Source organism: Lagopus muta, chromosome 14 (assembly GCF_023343835.1).
Source record: "Lagopus muta isolate bLagMut1 chromosome 14, bLagMut1 primary, whole genome shotgun sequence".
In the NCBI taxonomy this organism is placed as follows: domain Eukaryota; kingdom Metazoa; phylum Chordata; class Aves; order Galliformes; family Phasianidae; genus Lagopus; species Lagopus muta.
The window spans coordinates 3,235,830-3,254,049 of NC_064446.1; the positions used below are offsets into that span (position 1 = coordinate 3,235,830).

Below are 18,220 nucleotides of genomic sequence, written 5' to 3' on the forward strand. Positions count from 1 at the left end.
AAGAAAGTATATTTTGAAGGTTTAATTCAGGTGTCTGTGGAGGAAGACACTGAGAATTTCAAGAAAACTGATTAAGTGAATGTAGAATATTAAAAGATTCATCTTTCCATCCCACAGAATATCCTGATTGCAGTGAACTGGATTTCACTTTCTTCCCATCTCTTTGTACAGTTAAGTTTTGCTTGAGGCTTTGTTTGAGGTTTCTTGAGTCAAACTGCAGTGGTCTGTAGAAGAGAGGGGAGGTGAGAGGGGAGATATTTAGGGTTTTTCTTGCTTTTCTCCTTCACTGCTTTACCCGTTTCCTGCTGTGACTTTGAGATGAGGGTGTAGTAACGTTCCACTGTGTACTGAGAGAGCCGCAACTTTTCTATGCCGTGGACAGAGTCATTTCCTCTCAGCCACGTGAAGATGACATCATTTTCATCATATCCCCCTACAGAGAACAAAGACTCGTATTACTGCGGTCACCCAATAATGCCCAGCTGTTGCTCTGCCTTCCCCATTGGGTGGGAGCAGAAACGTCACCTCCACATTGTAGGCTGCACAAAGACCCTCTCACTGCATCAGCTATTGGTGGAAGCTGGCTCTTCCTTTTGCTTGTGTGTTTTCAGTCTGCTGGTTTTGATTCGACTTAGGAACACACATCATTGTGAGTGATGCACAACATGAAAGAGTACAGAGAACCCGTTTCAGACATCTTCGTTGTGTATTTTAAATTAACATTGTTAAAGATTATTTAACATTCATGGCATCCCCAGATCGATTGCACAGAGCAGGATAAAACTACTACAGCGATCTCAAGCCTTGAGCATAATCCCTTTGGTCACATAAGGTGAGCAGAGGATTGCAACAGTTAAATAAACCTAAAACTAAAACAGAGTACAGATCGCATTGAGCCCCCTACCAGGTTGAAGAGGCACATTGCTCTGGCCCATCTATGCAACTGCTTCAGAATATCAGAAAAGGTGTTCTTATTTGAGAGTGTGGAGCTCAGACTCTCATGCAGTTATAAACCAGGCTCTTCTGACTACATGTTGCCCAGGTCTCTTTACAAGTAAATGTATTTAGTGCTTAGGTAACACTGAATTCCTGCTCCAAAACACTGGGATAGATGAGACTAACAGTCCGTGTTCTTATCAGAACAGCCTACATACATACATGCGCTGGCTGCAAAATTGCTCCAGGAACATAAGCGATGGCATCACACAATGTCAGGTTCCTTCATCCCATACTCCAGTCTGAGGGATGGAGCTTGTACTCAGGCATCAGCTAGCCATTCACTTCAACATTTTACACTTAATTGAGGAAAAAAGCCTATCAATCTCACTGACTTGATTCTTTTTTTAAGTGCCCTTCTACGTGAAAATGAGTAGGGATGCCTTTATTCTGTTAACGACCTGTTCATCCTCGTAGAAGGAATAAGATGCAGTTGCAGTTCTATTTTTACCTAATTGTGGTGTTTTGTTTTGTTTTTTTTAATTAGATACAAATTACCAGAGCTTGAGTATGATGAACTCGTAAAGTAGGTGTCCAGGGTATGAATCCCTATGTAGAATCATAAGCACATGACTGTTGAAAATTTCTGAACAGTTTTATAAATTGTGATTAATAAGGAAAATTTTATAATAAATGATAAATTGTTGTTAATTCATCTGGCAAATGTTTGAACAGCATTATTTCTGGGCACTTATCCTAGCGAAGCCTCCAGTGGGCAATGTGCATGTAATTTCATTGGAATTATGCAGCATGATGTAGGACCCAATCACGTTTAAAGCAGACACAAACAAGCTATTCTTTAGCAGAAGAGGGCAATCATTATTATTTCAGGAGCTATTCTTTGTAATAAAGTTAACCACGGTGAACTAATATGATTTTAATGTGAAAGTAATATGTGCTTCCTTAGGTGCTTCACGCTGCAGCCCCAGAAATTTAATGTGCCCTTTTCAGCACTGAGATTTCAAGCATTTCCTTTTGTGACACAAAGTGGGAGGAAGTTGCTTGCTTGTTGCAGAGCTTCACAGATCCATAACAGCAGTTCTGCTCTTGTTGAGCTCCTGGGAAAAGCCCTGTAGTATCCCAGGTTTTCTTTGAGCATTTACCTGTTCTTAGAGTTCTTCAACTTTGCCACAGATGAACATTTAATTTAAGAGCAGAACTCACTGACGATTCCTTTTCTTGAGATCTGCAAGGCTGAGACTCCTCCTGCTGATAAGGGTCTCACCATCTCTATTACTGGAACAGGCGACCCTCACAGAGAAGGCTGGGCAGGTTTGGGAGGTACAGCAGGTTTCAGAAGCAATGTGGGAAGTTGTGCAGAAAGGGACCACATTTGGAAAACCAGCAACTAGTATTAAATTATTTCTATATGAAACTGAACAATTTACTCCTTGATAAAGATACGATTTGTTACCACTTTTGTTTTAATTGCAGTGGCAAAAGTCCTCTGATCTGTAGGTTACAGCACAGACATTTGAAGAATAATGAAAGAAAGTTGTTTTCTTTTGGACATTAATATTTGCTACTTCAGGAGCTCACTGTGATAAATGCAAATATTTAAGATGCATATTCAATTCAGTAGGAACAAACAAACATCCAGCCAGGTTTTGTTATACTTACAGCTCTCTAGCTGCAGTCTGCATGTCTGTGTGTCCATGGGATACTTTGACAGGTCCATGTTACAAGCAACTGTAGTAGTAATTCTGTAGGAGAAAGAACTCCAAAAATCACAATAAAAACATATAATGCAGTATTTCTACCTTTCACCTGTACTATTTCTACTTAGCAGAGAAGACCACTACAAGAATTCTGATTTGTCATTTAGATCATTTTGACCTATAAAATGAAGGAGCTGCTATAATCAGAAAGAACCCTCCTTAAGATACACTCTCTGCAGCCGTACTGATGAAAATGTAACCGAAGGAGGAATTTTGCCCTGCTGTGAGTAGGAGATGCAATGTAGATTCAAATGCTTCCATTGCTACTGTTAGCACTTACAAAGAAGTTACCCCTTGCCACCTGAGGCACAGTAACTAACTGCATGCACACCCTGGCTTGCTTCAGTGCAGAGAGTAAATGAATTCACTGCAAGTAAAGCTGCTATAAGCTGAAGTCACTGGCAGTTATGTTAAACTGCGAAGAGATAACACTAAGACCTCACACAGTTACAACACACATTTCCACAGTACACGTACACAAACACTTCTTGCTAAAGAGAAGAAATCACAGCTAAGTGGCATCAGATTAGCAAACAATTTCATCATAGAATGGCTTAGATTGGAGTAGACCTTAAAGATCATTTAAGTTCTGACCCTCCTGCCATGGGCAGTGTTGTCAGCCATTAGACCAGGCTGCCCAGGGCCCCATCCAGCCTGGCCTTGCACATCTCCAGGCACGAGGCATCCATAGCCTCTCTGGGCTCTCCAGCACCTCACCACTCTGCGTAAAGAATCTGGTCCCCTCCACCTGTCCAACGGCAACAGGGCAGGGTCCACCACTATTAGGAGTGTATCACCCCAGTGCCTTTCTCACAGGTATGGCAGGGAGTTCCTCCACCAGGATCTCCTGCTCACATTCCCTGATGCTCCTCAATCTCTGCATAATTCTGGAAATCTGTTCTGAACCACCATCATCGGGGAAGCCAAAGGTTGGTTTACCTTAAGGCGTACAAGATAGTGCCATTAGAGAACAATCTGATGAGGCGGTTCCCCACAGTGACATCGTGCAGGAAGGACCTTTTTGACTCCACGATGTACGTGTCTGGTACCCAGAGCAATTCCACTAGACGAGCATCCAGCGTGAAGCTCTTGTTGCCATGAAAGACTAAGCGTGGGTCTGTCCAGCGCTGCCGCAGGTAGATGGTGGCTGTGTAATCCTGGGAAGAAGAAGAAGCAGGGGATGCACGTCCAGAACACCTGCATGCCATCAACTGTAGGCACATGCCACGTGTGACAAGGCACAATGTGTTTGTTTAACCCATCAAAGCTGAGCTCCAAATGCATGCGGTAGAACCAACAGGTCATCACAGTTTGATTATGTTTCCCACATACACTCTGAGATGATTTTTGTTTTTAGACTTTTTTTTTTTAAACCAGCAGGGCCATCTCTTCACTAACAAACCCATATTTCTATGGCATCCACATAACCTGCAGCTGTAGGAGAGCCCAGTTCTCCTCACACCCCCGAGAAGTGGTCACACTAAAAGCAAAGCAGCTTGAATAGAACAGTTTCCGTGCTGACCACAAGGTAACATGAAAAGTCTCTCAAGCAGATTCTATTCTCTCTTATGCAAAATAATTCACTTACCATGTCACTCTCAGATACACTAGAAATACTTGCAACGTCCAGGCTCATTGCAATTTGAACAGGTTCTCCTGTGGAAGGAAAGAGAAACTTAGGAGAATGTAAGGTGCAGTAAAACCGCTGCCCAGCACAGGCACTGCTCCCAGCTACCCCAGCACACCGTGCTCTCTGAAACTGCAGAAACCCGAAGGACCAGCAGACACAGCGTCACAGGTAGTCCTGAATCCTGGTTGTCTACTTCCTATCCTCAACTCTTGAAATCCACCACCAGAGGGCAGCTGATGCCCACGGATGGATGTCCTGCTCAGAGCATGGCTTGGTGCACTGCCTTCGGCCCCTGTGGTAACACAGCAATGCCTTTCTGCGTGGGACTTGCTCTAACTCCTTTTCCTCATCTCTTAATCACATGCAGGAAAGTCTATAGGACACTTTCTGAATTTCTTTCTGATTTAGATGGTTGTGTGTTGTTGCTGTTACAGTTCTTTTATTTGTTTCTGAAATGTTCCAAATAAAAAAAATATGTCATTTGCATAAAATATGTGTATATATATTTTAATGTAGCCTATTTACATCCTTCTTTCATTGTTAAACACCTGAAACCCACTAAAACTCTGGAGGAGGTCAAACCTGAACCTGACCATTTGTATCTCATGGCCCTAGATGGCATAGTCTGGTATAATGTGTCTATTATGCAATTTGGAAGCTTCAGTTTGCTTATGTGACAGGCTCTAGCAGAGCTGTTCTGTTCCTGCGTGAGACATTTTGTGCATAACAAGCTGCTAAATGCCGTGTTGTCCTAGAAATGTACCACCATGGTCAGAAAAAGGAAGAAACTCAAAGCTGCGAAGAGCAGGAAGTCAGTCTGCAGGAGCTGCAACGGAGGAATGTGCAACTCCTGGAGAAAGCTGATAGGAAATTTTTCTAGTAGGCTTTGTTGTGGTAATGAGTACTGGAAGACAAGCAAAGTGTATGAAAAATGTTCACAGTATTTTTGTAAGCTTTCATCATTATTTTTCAGGTGCTGAATGTCGTCCTGAAACCCTTTCCCTCCAAGAGGTTGCAAGAGGTCCTAGGAGGTGGGAGACATGAGAGCTGACAGTAGCCTCAGGTGAGTTCCTAAATAACTGACTGCCCCTCAGATGCTGTCTCTCTGGAGCTTCACAAGGGGTTTAAAGGAGATTTAGTTTTTGTGTCAGAGTCAGGGGAATGCATGTGCCAGAAGCCAATATTTCTGGAAAGGAGAATTCCTCTATGCCCACTGTCTGAGTAATCTGACAAACAAAAATAAAGCAGAAAATCACATGGGTAAGGCTCTAAACAAAAACATACATGATTACAGCAGAATTTAATTATTGTCAGATCTTTCATAGAGATGTTGAAGTTTATAAATTCCCTCACCTTCATAGATGGACACATTCTCCTGCTCCATGTAGGCATGTGTGCACAACACATTCAAGATAACTGGATGCACAGAAAGGAGAGCAGCCTTGGCTACTAGCTAATTTTAAAAGAACTCAGCCTTTTAAGCTGGGGCATGCTATTGAAAGCTTAAAGCATGCTCACCACTCTACACAAGCATTACAGACTGTTCTTTGAATAGTGAAATGCACAGAGCCAACGTACCACCAAAGTAGGGCCTGAGGTATTTGTTGTATCCCATCGTGAGGTTCTTAAATCCAGGGAGGGATGCTGCGTCACTGCCACCCAAACTGGACACACGTCCAAGTGAGCATTTCCTGAGGACACAAATAATGTACTGCTAAGTATGTGGCCAGGCATGCTGGGCACATCAGGTGTGCAGCTGCATCCCCAGCCTGTGCTCAAAGAAGCAAATTACGTAAAATATTTATTTAAAAAAGTACATCATTGAAATAATGAACACTTACTGACACTGCTTACCTTGGCTGAATAATTTATACCTTAGAGAGGTGGGAATACAGCAAATAGCCTGAACAAATAATCTCAGGTTTCCAGACAGTGGCTTAAGGACATTCTTAAAAGGCAAATCAAGCAAGGGCAATACATCACAAAGCTTAATAGTAACCTGTAATCTCCCCTTCTCATTCCTCCTCATAAAATGTATACAAGGAACCTTTTTCCTCCTACAATAACCCAGGACAAATCTTACTGCCCAACAGCTCCTCCTTCTTAATCATCATTCCCATAAGCAAGCTTTCATCCTTATTTGTTAGCATCGGGCAGCATCCCAACAGATGCCAGAGTGAAGCCTCTAAGAATGCCAAGAAGTGGAGAGGTAAAACAGAGAGCTCTTCACAGACAGCAAGGCAGCACCGTGAGCAGGACTACCACTCCAAATTACCACTACATATCAAAATTACCATTTTCTGTACTGAAGATACAGCAGATACACGGCACTGTGAGGTTCCCAGAGCTGTGCCATCCTGTAAATAGAAAGCTACAGAGTTTGGGGGCCATAAAAAGGTGCCATGGTGCAGTGTGCTTGTGGAGGCATGTGTTCACTTGATGAAAATGTGAGTGAGCCATTATGAGTTTGATACTGCTCTGTGAAGGGCTGAAGGAGGTGCTGCCTCTCTCCAGAGACTCAGGACTGCTGGCCTGTCCTTTAAAGCTGAGTTAATAGTCCTTGGATGCTTGCTGAAGATTTTAGATCAAAAAGAAGCTTACAGCAGAACTGAGCAGTTATTGAGCAGCATTAGCTATATTAGAGCCTTTAGAACTTGACTGCAGTCAGGGATGGCAGTAACAGCTGGAAGAAATGGGGTGGAAGAGGACAGTGAGCAAAACCACCACAATTTCCTGCTCTTGAACAGAGAAAAAGAGCTTGCATTATCAATGTACATTATATTTTGGGAACCTGTGCAGGTTGCTCCCTCTGCCTGACCCCTTAATGCACCCAACTTCCTATGAGTGAGCTGTAAAACTGGAAGCATTGTTTCCTTTTGATCCACATTACTTATGTTAATCATAATTCAGATGACCTGTAAAGCAAAACAAATGTTCCACTTGCCTTTGTGTTTGAAGGAAAAGACACAGACTGAAGAAGCAGAAATATCTGCAGAACATCTCCGGAGATTATTTCAGTATTTGCTCTGCTCTTCTGTGAAAGAAAAAGAGATTTTTGTGATTTAAGGAAAACTATTTGCTTAGCAACATGATTTAGTGGAGGGCTGTTAGAGTTAGGGTAGTATGGTTGGGCTGCGGTTGGACTTGATCTTTAAGGTCTTTTCCAACCTGAGCAATTCTATGACTCTGTTTTAGGTGAAGGGGCCGGAAAAGAAGTGCTGCGCAGAGTCAGAATCCCACACAGCAATGTTTAACGTCCTCAACACACAGTGACACCTGTTTTTTCCTTCTAGCTCAAATCATTTTTCAGCACCATGCTATGTTTGCACTTTCCTCATAAAAGATACTCCGTTCCAAAAGTCCTTTTGCAAGCTCACCGGACTTTGGTTACCACTGTTGCACTCCATTAGCTTGTACCTGAAGCAGCCCATGCTATTAGTAGTAGCATTGGTGACTCACTCAGCATGCAGCACTGGATGAAATCATTCTACTTCAAATGGGTTTCGTTGACCTTTCTGGGAGTGGAACCAACTCCTGGATTCTGGCCTGGAACTCCCACAGGCTCATGATGGTGCCACAATGGGCAACTCTGTCCACGCTCTGCTCTGCATCCCTGCTCTCTGCCTGAAAGGCTGCATCAACTGCACACCTTTATTGGGGGTATGGATAAGTGCCACACAACTGTGTGCTCTCACAGCAAGCTGCTGCTGCAACAGGCTAATGAAGGCACAGCTGCCAAGGGGGAACTGCCACTGGACCATCACTAGTTTGAGCTGGAAATACAACACTGCTTGACCACTAGACTGTTTGAAGTGTACCTCAATGTATCAGTTTTCCTACAGGTAGTGGCAAAGCAACTTCCTTCTCAGATAGATGTAAGTTTTCCTCTCCGTCAGACTGTCACAAATTGGGAATGGCTGTACGAATCATCAGTCCCTGAGCCCTGACTTGCACAGTTGTGAATGAGCACTTCAACTTCAAACGTGGCTATTCCATAGTAACCCACGGGTTGGGAATTTTCCTGCTTGGGTCAGAGCCTTTCTGCAGTAGCTCAACACAGCCCAGAGGACACTGTGCCTTCTCAGCTAACTGTACAGCTCTGGTGCAGTGGAACAGTCGTGCTCCAGGCAGCAGGGACATCTTTGTCTACACACAGCCAGTGACAATACCTGAATGTTCAAAGCACCACGAATGCAGGGCCATACAACAAGAATCCCACTGGAGAAAGGCAGGATATATTTCAAAGCAAAATATGCTCTCATATCTGTCTAACATCTGAATTCCTAACAAGTCTTTGCGCTTTTTGTCCTAACATGGTGTTCAGATGTTTCCAGATGTTCCCAACAGCTCCTCAGGACCATGTAATCATAGAGGGCTAGAGAGATTAATCATCTACCTGTTCTCACAGCATTAGACCACAATTTTGATGAGAAAAGGAGGATCAGTGCAGTAAAGTAAGAAAGGGTAATTTAACAAACCAGCATGTGATTAAGTATAAAAACTGATAAATTTCAGCTGAGGAACCCTTCATGGACAACCCTTATGAGCATCCATTTTGCAAAGGAGTTGTAATTCCTAGCATTTTGGTGCATCCGTTTCTGAATTTCATTCTGTCTATCCCAGTTACTGAGACCTTGTTTTGAAAAAAAAACAAGTCAAATTCTATTTGTTTTGATGACTAATGCACGGAGGCCTCTTATGTAGTAAAAAGCATTCCTGTAAAGCCTTGTTTATGGCTCGTTAACTGAAATGCACACTGCAACGTGTGTTACTTCTATCTAGCAAAGACAGTAGATTGAAACAAGCCAAACCAACCTGGATAAATCTCTAACTGCTGCTTCCACAAACCCGAATGAACTCCACAGTCCTGTTTTCCTCCTTCCAAACACGGCTGTGAAGACAAGTATATCAAGAGTTGGGAAGCAATGATCTGTAAGTACCCGAGAGAGCTAGAAACTCAATATGCCAGAGCACTCACAAGGGCAGAAAAGGGTGACGTCTGTGCCTAAAACTGAGTATCACAAAAGCAGTTCTCAGCTATGTACTGAAATATAGAGAGAGAAGTGCCAAAACTGTGAGACTATGCTTTTTGTGGAAGCCTAAGAGTTATACTATATCAGTAAGTAGAACTGCAATTCTACTTTTATACTTCAGAAGCTTTCATCAGAGATTACTAACTTCATTACTACAGTATGCTGGGAAGGAACAGTTTAAGATTGTGCATTTATGCTTCTCTATTTAGTAAAGGATTACAATGGACTTTTAACAGAAAAAGAAACTTAGACACTGTTAAATCTTGACATTTTGTATGTAATAGCACAGCGCAGGCAATACCAGTAGTTGTGAAAGCTTTGCTTCTAACACCAATGTTACCTAAAATCATTTATTGCATATGTCTATTGCATATGCTCTGAAATAAAGAAAGCCTTGAGAACTTAACAGCTCACCCAGCTCCATGCTCTTCCTACTGACAGGGAATTATTCAAAGATGCAAGTATTACAGCAAAACATGCAAGCAGACTCCTCAGGAGTTAAGCCTGCATCTGCTTCTATAGAAGTTCATGAAATAATGCTTATTTACACCAGCCAAGACCATATGTATAAGCCTCCACTATTATTCAGTTCTATGTTCCTTAATTCTACTGCATTCCTTTAATCTGGAAGGGCTGGTAAGAGTGAAAACCCAGAAGGAGAAATATCATAGAGAGGTGTACACTGACACCTGGTGGAGCCCAGATAGCTTTGCACTGCCGTCAGCATCACCCACAGCGATCCACTCCTTCTCACCAAGCATACACACAGCAAGGGAAACAGAAAGCTCTACAGGCCCACATTACCTCCCACTTCACAGGTGAAAGCCCCATCTGTGCCTCACTGCACAGAGCAGAAGATCAGCACATTCTCTGATATTCTCAGGGCAAATGACATCCCAAAGCCAGGCAGAAGGAGCTGTTGCAAGAATCTGAAAAACCAGCTACAAGAGCAGACCCACAGGACGAGTCAGTGAGCTGCAGGTAGTAATAGTGGCTGAGGGAATTGGGATGGAAAGCATCATGACACCCTCACTGGGAGTTTCCAGCTTCGTGACGCTGCACCATCCCATGCCGAGCTTTCTTTGGCCACCTCTGTGATTGCAGTTGCTAAATACAATTACAAATCCATGAAAGAAGAAGAGCATTGTGGACCCTGGGATCAGACTTAACAGGCTCTGTAGAAGCCAAGATACTACATCCAGGTCAGCAAGTTTATTTAGAAGAGGTTTGAGTGACTGAAGCCTAACAATCTGCCTTTAAAAAAAATAGTGCTTCTTCCCCTGCCCACTCTGAATTATGGGCAGCTGTCTGATCTTGAATAATTAGTTTGGGGATGTGGGTGGGAAGGGAATTTTGTATGGAAGGGTTCATAGCACAACCTGCTCTTGGCATAGCTGCAGCCAACAAGCTGTATATTTTGATGATTATGACAGCTGTTCAAATTTTAATTTACTGGCCAGACAAGTCATGAAAGTTTTATTTTCAGTTCATTCAAAATGATTTGCCTGTCAAGTACCTCAAATTTACAGTTAACTTGAAATTATTTCTTTTTTCCTTTTTTTTTTTTTTTTTTTAAATTTAAAATGTTGCCCAGAGATGAGGTGGATGCCCCAGCCTTGGAGACACTCAAGGTCAGGCTGGATGGGGCTCTGAGCACCTGATGTAGTGTACGTGTCCCTGTTCATTGCAGGGAGTTGGACGAGATGACCTTTAAGGTTACCTCCCAACTCAAATGGTTCTGTCATTCTATGTTAAATATCTATTTTGTCAGGCCAGGAGAAAACGTGGAGCTACTACAAGGAAGAGAAAAATCAAACAAGAAAATGTGCCACATATTTCTGCAAGCCACTCCTACTGGAAACCTTACAGATTTGATGCTAAAAATCAACGTATGAAGAATTAACCTTATTTTTACAGAACTAAGTAGTTAGTGAGGTCCTGTTGTGTGTCAACAGATACATAAGCTCAGCCCTCAGCTGGTCAGGACCAAAGGCAACATCAGATGTGGATGCAGGGAAAGGGGATGAGACATGGAGCAGCACCACACAAGCTGGTAATACCAAAATGAGTTGTCTGAATTTTTAACTTTGATTGGTTTTGGTTTTTTTTTTGCTTTAATATTTTTTAACTAAAGGCAGAGAGTAGACTTCCAAGTCTGCTAACAAAGCACACAGCCATGAAGCCTTTCCTATTTTAGCCTTCTGTCCAAATCTCAAATTCATTTCATTTTTTTTTTCTAAACAAAACACTTAATTTTTTCCCCTTTGATTTCCCTGTTTGAAGAACTCAAATTTCAGCCTGCTTGTCTGATAACAGGACAAATGAAGGAGAACACCAGCAGCCCAATTTCTGCCTGGAACAGCAGGAGGCACATGCTGAAGCTGTTAGCCTCAGCTCAGCAAGGCACGTGCCAGGCAGATGCCAGCTTCCATAACCTGCTTTTTGCTGTTCACTTGCCTTCAGTGGTTATCAGCAATCACGGACAGGTAAACAGGTGACTTCATCATAGCCACAGAAATTTCAAGAACTTCCGTGAACTTTTGCTATTGGTAAAAAGTGGATTCTTTCCATCCACACCACTGTCATGACATCACATGAAAAATGACCTCTCAGTTCCAGGAACAGCAGCACCACCGAGGGCCTCGCTGAGGCTGCAGCACACACCCTGCTTGCTTGAGGCAGCCCTTGCTGTGTTTCAGTGTGAGGCAGAGCTCGGTGCTGTGTGGAACCAGCCCCTGTGTATGCACAGGATCACACAGTGGGGATGGGGCAGGAGCTGCACCAGAAGGCAGCTGTCCCAAGGGCCTGGCTGCACTAACACAGCATGGTATATAGGCTCTGCTTTGTGAGCTAGCACTTGGAGTGCCACAGACATTTGTACACACTGATCTCATAAATAGTACTGTTAGTTTAGGGCAGTATGAGAGCAGGGAAACTGTCCTGTTACTTACATGACACCATATGCTGCAGGTCTGGTTCTTGTCTTATTCATTCCAATGAAAGACAGAGGTAACTGCAAGATACAAGAAATGTTAATATAAAATTGGGTTCAGCCCTTATTTAAGAGTGTTAAAGCCATGCCCAGGTAATGCATTTATGTTTTAAAGATGCTCTGATCCTTCAAGCTCCTGTGGGAATGGCAGCCATTGCTCACATCTCCCACCCAGCACACAGGTCTGCCTGCAGCTTGCAGGGTAGAGTCCTTCAAATACATGCAGAAAGCCTTAAGTTATATAAAAATGAAGTATACTGAGTTTTACTTACGTGGAATAAATTCTTCCTCTGGAACATCAAGCTTGGTTTCTGTTTGGTCAATTAATTTACTCTAAACAAATGCCATGTCTATAAAATTTCTAATTTGTTTTATATAGAAATTTAACTTGCTCCAGGCACATTTTCCTCCTGCACTGGGTATCTTAACTCCAGCTGCAATGTAAACTTGCCTGCAATTTTCTGTCTCCTATGGCTGCAGATCCGTGAGCTCACAGCTGCCCGTGCTCCATCATGTTGGGGAATTATTGCTGAGCACTGGTTTCATTCATTCAAGAAACCTGCCCCTCACTGCAGGCACTGATCCAGGGCCGGGTGCAAGAAGCTCATCTTCCCTCCTAACAGGCACAGAGATCACCAGCCAAGCAATGTTGCTTTCTATGATTTTGCTCTCAACTTGCCAACCCTGTAATTGTAACCCTATATATACGGTCCCTCCCACCTCAGCAGTTCTGCTCACTTAGTCTCCTCCATTGTGTGTGTGCAGGTATTTTATGTGAGACTTAATTATTCTTGCTCCTATCAGCCAAGACAAGCATGCATGACATTAACTCCCTCGTGGGACACAAAATGGTGCACGCTTCCACACCATCTACGTACAGAAATGGATAAAGGCTGTAGGATCTTCTTACATTAAAAGCAAATAAAGCAGAGGTGGTTTACTGAGAGGCTTCACTGAGTACTCAGCTCAGTTCTGAGTATGCCAGATGAGGAAATGGGGGAAAAAAAAAAAGATAATTACTATGGGAAGATTCTCATGTGAGCAGAATTTGAAAATAATGAGATTATGTCATTTCAACAGAAAAGGAATTAGAGGGGCATAAAAATAAAATCAACAAATACAGAGAGAAAAAAAAAATCAGATCCTTTGTTTCTGACTATTCTTACAGCGTATAATATATAAACTAACAGAGGAGAGATTTAGACTGGATATAAAGGAAGAAGCACGGGGTGCCCAGAGATGAGGTGGATGCCCCATCCTTGCAGCACTCAAGGTGAGGCTGGATGGGGCTCTGAGCACCTGATCTAGTGCTGGCATCCCCGTTCAGTGCAGGGAGTTGGAAGAGATGACCTCTAAAGGGCCCTGCCAACATAAATGATTCTGTGATTCCTTATCCGACCCAGGCTCAGCCAATTTACCAGAGGGCTACAGCCACAAAGCCCACACAGCCAGCACCTGCACTTCCCCTTTCCAAGGGATTCAAAAACACCAAACAGGCAAATTTAAAATAAGAAACGTGCAGATGTGCTGTTTTAATCCTGGGTTTGCTTTCCTCTGTCATCACTGACAGCCAGGTCAAGGGGAAAGTTTCCCTGACAGAGGTTTGTTGGCTGGGCTCCACTGCAGCACTGCGTGCAGTGCAGGCTGCCCATAGGGCAATGAAGCAACAAATGTGATGCAGTCGAGCAGTCGCTACGTGCCTTGGCCCAGCCCTCCAGGAGGGAAAGCAGGAGGGACTCGCTGACCTCTCAGAGGACAAAAGGAGCAAGAGAAAGGATCGCTTTGTTATGCCTGAATCCTTACTATGCTTCTGCCTCCCAGGAGCCAGTCTGTGTGCTGAGATGGGCAGAACCTCGTTGGGTGGAAGGATGCAGTGTGGGCAATGGAGGGAGCCAGGACAGAGCAACCAGAGCCTGTAAGTCAGGGGCGACACACTGATGGATAAAAAAAATTACCAGATGGAGCCCAAGGAGCACAGCTCCACCGTTCATATTAAGGATACAGCAGTCTGAATTTCAGTTGGCCAGTGAGATACTCCTGGGCCTGCAGAGCTCCCTGTGTGAAACACCTGGGCCCCGGTTTGAATCGGTCACAGTGCCACGTCCAGCAGCCGTATGCTGTACTCAGGGCCCTGTGTGGGGTACAGCATAACTGCAGGCCATCCCTGGGACGGCGCTCATCAGTAACTGCTGGCTGCTCCCAGAGGCATGGATCAATTGGCAGATATTATAATCCCTTAAAATATTAATGCCCTATCAGGGAGACAATTTCACTGGGCCTGGAGACTCTTCCGTTATTAGAAATTATGCCCCGGCCTTAAATAAATTAACTCAATAAATGTCTTAGCATGAATACAAATTCCTGCTTGGGGCCTGCAAATAAAATGATTTAGAGCTGTTCTCCAAGGAAAGATGAGGTGCTTAAACTTGCAAAAGAAGAAGAGCCACCACATTCATTGGTCTTTTGTTCTAAATTGACTTCTCCTAAACTGACGGCATTCCTTTCAGAAGGGAGGGCGAAGGTTTGGGAAAATTAAGCGGTGACATTTTCTTACGCTGTGCTTTATGGCTTCGGTGCTGAAGTGCACAGATGTGCTCCCAGCTCCAATGGCAGCCCTGGCACTCAGGATCCATCCGTGTCCCCAGGGCTGGAGGGAAGCTCACCAACCACCCTTGGGCAGTGTGTGCCCACAGCTGGGAGGACCCTGCCTGGTGCAGTAGCTCTGTGCAAGCCACAGCCTGCAGCCCCCAGCAGCCACAGTTCATGGGGTGCCCACTAACAACCTCTGCAGTTAATGAAGCCTCAGCAGGTGTTTGCAGTTTCAACAAGTGATGAGGCATATCCAGGCCCATTCATCATCCCAGGCCTCCCGTCAAAGCGTTTGCCCTCTTCATATTGATGAATCGAATGTGGCAACATGAAAGCCACGCTGTCACATTTCATTAGAGCTATACTTTGCACCCAGTAGTTCAAGACTACTTCTACAGCTCTGCACTTTTACCAGTTTGAGTGTGAGATCACCAGCAGCAGAGGAGCACCTTGGCTGGCCCTGAGACACGCTCACATCACCTGCATTTCTGGCTATGGACTTTCATAGAAGCTTCATGCACCAACACACTGCCCTTCCTCTCCATAAATGTACTCTATAAACACATCCCTTCAGAAACTGATTTTCTCAAGTGAGCACTGCCTGCTTTGCTCTATTGGCACTGCAGCCCTGGGCAGCTCATCCACGCTGCCAGGAGATGCACACTGGGTTGTCTGCCTCCTGCCTGCTGCTGGATGTCACTGCCCACCTGTGACATGCAGAGAGCCTGCAGCAGGAAGGCAGAGCTGCACTGCACTGCAGCAGGAGACCATCACAGCAACGCTTCCCAAATGGCAATGCCTGAGCTCAGGATCCAGTGTACACACCACATCCTAAGACAAGGCAGTGAATGGATGCAACCCGCAGATAACAATCACCAGGTTTATCTCCTCTGCAGTATTTCTGTCTTTCGTCTGTGCACTGGTATCAGTTTGATGAGACTTTGGTTTTTAATAACCAAAACGTTGTTGTTTCCTGGTTAAGAGCTCACGTGGCAGCTCCTTGGTCCTGGCTTAACAAGAGTGGAGCACCTCTTGTAGATGGATGCATTATTTCCATTTCTTACTTTTCAATTCATACATACTAAAAATACAAGAAAAGCTCAGTCCTCTGCTGCAAGACACACAATAAAGATGCAAGTCTAGATGAAAAAATAGCCACATTCCACTTGACTGAATCAAAGATTTGTGAAAGAGACCACAGGTTCAACTTCCTCTTGTCTCAGATAAAGACAAATTCCATCAGAAGCCAACCTCAGAGCCGCTTCATATACAGGAAATTCTACAAGAGGATCAAAGAGATCACCTTGGCAGCAGCCTTCTCCTGTTTCCTCTTCACTGCATTGACTTTACATCTGTACCTGTTGCAGTCCCACCCGATGCAGCGCTGTGGTGCTGTGCTGGTGGCAGAACCACTCCCCAGCAGCAGAACGTGCTGCAGCTTCTACCTGCAGCATCTGAAATCGCTTCTTAGCACCCTTGATGCTTTGGATAAATGCAACCCATGCTTAGTGAAGTGAGAAACTGAGAAAAAGGGAAGCGTGTGGGCAGGGAGAGGCATGCAGACTATTCCCTCCCTCACCAAGTGCCCCTCACCCAGCACTGGATGCCCACTGCTGTACCTGTGCTACCACGGAGCCCTCAAGCACCCACCAGCATCCATAGACACCACCAAGTCCCACAAGTTGCTCCCAGATCAGAAGCCTCTGTGAGCCTTTCCCTGAGAAGCTGCAGCTGACTCCAGTGTGGGATGTGCCATGTGGCAGCCCACGTGGGATACCACCAAGGAACAGCACTGGGTAAAACAGCACCGTCCTGTATTACATTTAGGACCTGTTATCTTAAGAGCTATCTGTGGAGTAATGTGTCTCAAAGCAATATGGCAAAAAGCATGCTCAGAGCACCGACCTCCCAGCTCCGTGCTGGGCCCCTCAGGAGCACAGTGGCTGGGTGAGCAGTCCCCCACCTCCCCTCCCTCCCTTCCTCCATCCCAACATGTGTGGTTCTGGCTCTATCTCCATATGGGCTGGGCTCTGCAGCTGCTGGGGATCCTCCTGGAGCCGGCCTGTGCTCTGGGAGATGATTCCTTAATAGGCTGATCCGTGCTAGCGGAGAACTGAGGAAGGGAGGAATACATTATCAGCTCTGATCTGGCGTTATGACATGTTTTCTGCTTTGGTTCTGCCTCCCAAAAGCAGAATTAATTGCTTGGCTAGAACATGCCAATAAATCAGTTGGCTTTATTTATTATTTATATAAATCCATTACCACTATTTTCTGCAGCTTTGTGCTGGGCTCCTGGCAGTGACACTCACACCCACTATGACAAGAGGTGATGGTCAAACTCCTGTCCAACCACCTGGAGGTCCTGGCAGGGATGGGCAGCACAGCCATGGCACTGCCCTGCTGTCAGACAGCAGCATGCTGGTGGCATTGCTGCCCCATTCCAACATTTAAGACAACTGCCAAGTCAGAGCCATTGCATAACTTATCTCTCTAACTTTTCTAAAATAGGTGCTTGAAAGGATGGAGAGAAGGCAGGAAACCGATAGCGTGAAAAAACAAATGTCACTTTACACCATGGGCATATTTACAACAAACTCTGACTTGACAACAGTGTCTACAGCAACAACAAAAAATAAAACACTGAATGGTAAGCAGTCCACTCTGCCTGGGTGAAAGGATAAAGCAAGCATGAACTTGCAGCCAGCCTCCCCCGCTGCACAGAACGGTTGGACTTTGCCTCTGTCCCAGTCTGCAGTGCAGGTTGCTGACGACTGATGGCCAAGGCCTGTCACCAGGCATGCATAAGTGCCAGCAGTGATGCCCCCATCCTTCCCTTCCCCACCAGTCTGATGCCAGCAGAGCAGGACGGACCAGCGCCACCAGCACAGAGCTCTCATCCCTCTGTCACCCCTGGAGTGTTCTCTGATCTAGGAAAGATGCTTTCATGCACCAGGCCTCTACCACAGCTCAAAAACCAAAGGTCAGGGAGATGTAATCAATATGGCTGTGTACGCTGCCATTTAAACTGTTCTCAGTTAACTTTAAACAAGAAAGCTTCTAACCCCCCCTTCCCCCCCTAGTGCGCTGACACATTGCGGGGCACAGACATCCCTCCTGGAATGCCATGGGATTAGAGGAACCTGAGCTGCTCAGTAATGCCAGGGGTCCATCATACCCACTCTGCCCTGAAAAATGCCTTCATTGCTCCCTGCCATAGTTACCCACATGAAAAAGGGAAATAACCGCTCTTCATACCATC

At 44.7% G+C, this 18,220-nt stretch overlaps 1 protein-coding gene across 5 annotated transcripts in view; it reads right to left on the reverse strand.

Annotated features, from left to right (window-relative positions):
• The window catches only part of LOC125700467 (gamma-aminobutyric acid type A receptor subunit pi), a 33,569-nt gene that overhangs the window by 7,269 nt on the left and 8,080 nt on the right, over positions 1 to 18,220 (reverse strand). For 2 of the 5 annotated variants that reach the window (XM_048961098.1, XM_048961097.1), the window contains exons 4-11: positions 12,329 to 12,390; positions 9,160 to 9,235; positions 7,289 to 7,378; positions 5,923 to 6,035; positions 4,303 to 4,370; positions 3,654 to 3,871; positions 2,617 to 2,699; positions 296 to 433 (exon numbers count right to left, since the gene is read on the reverse strand). In XM_048961098.1, the coding sequence (XP_048817055.1) occupies positions 296 to 433; positions 2,617 to 2,699; positions 3,654 to 3,871; positions 4,303 to 4,370; positions 5,923 to 6,035; positions 7,289 to 7,344 (676 nt within the window). In that variant the 5' untranslated portion in view covers positions 7,345 to 7,378; positions 9,160 to 9,235; positions 12,329 to 12,390. Of the gene's footprint in view, positions 1 to 295; positions 434 to 2,616; positions 2,700 to 3,653; positions 3,872 to 4,302; positions 4,371 to 5,922; positions 6,036 to 7,288; positions 7,379 to 9,159; positions 10,605 to 12,328; positions 12,986 to 18,220 lie in introns of those variants that run through there. The other 3 variants (XM_048961096.1, XM_048961099.1, XM_048961100.1) reach the window with 3 other exon arrangements.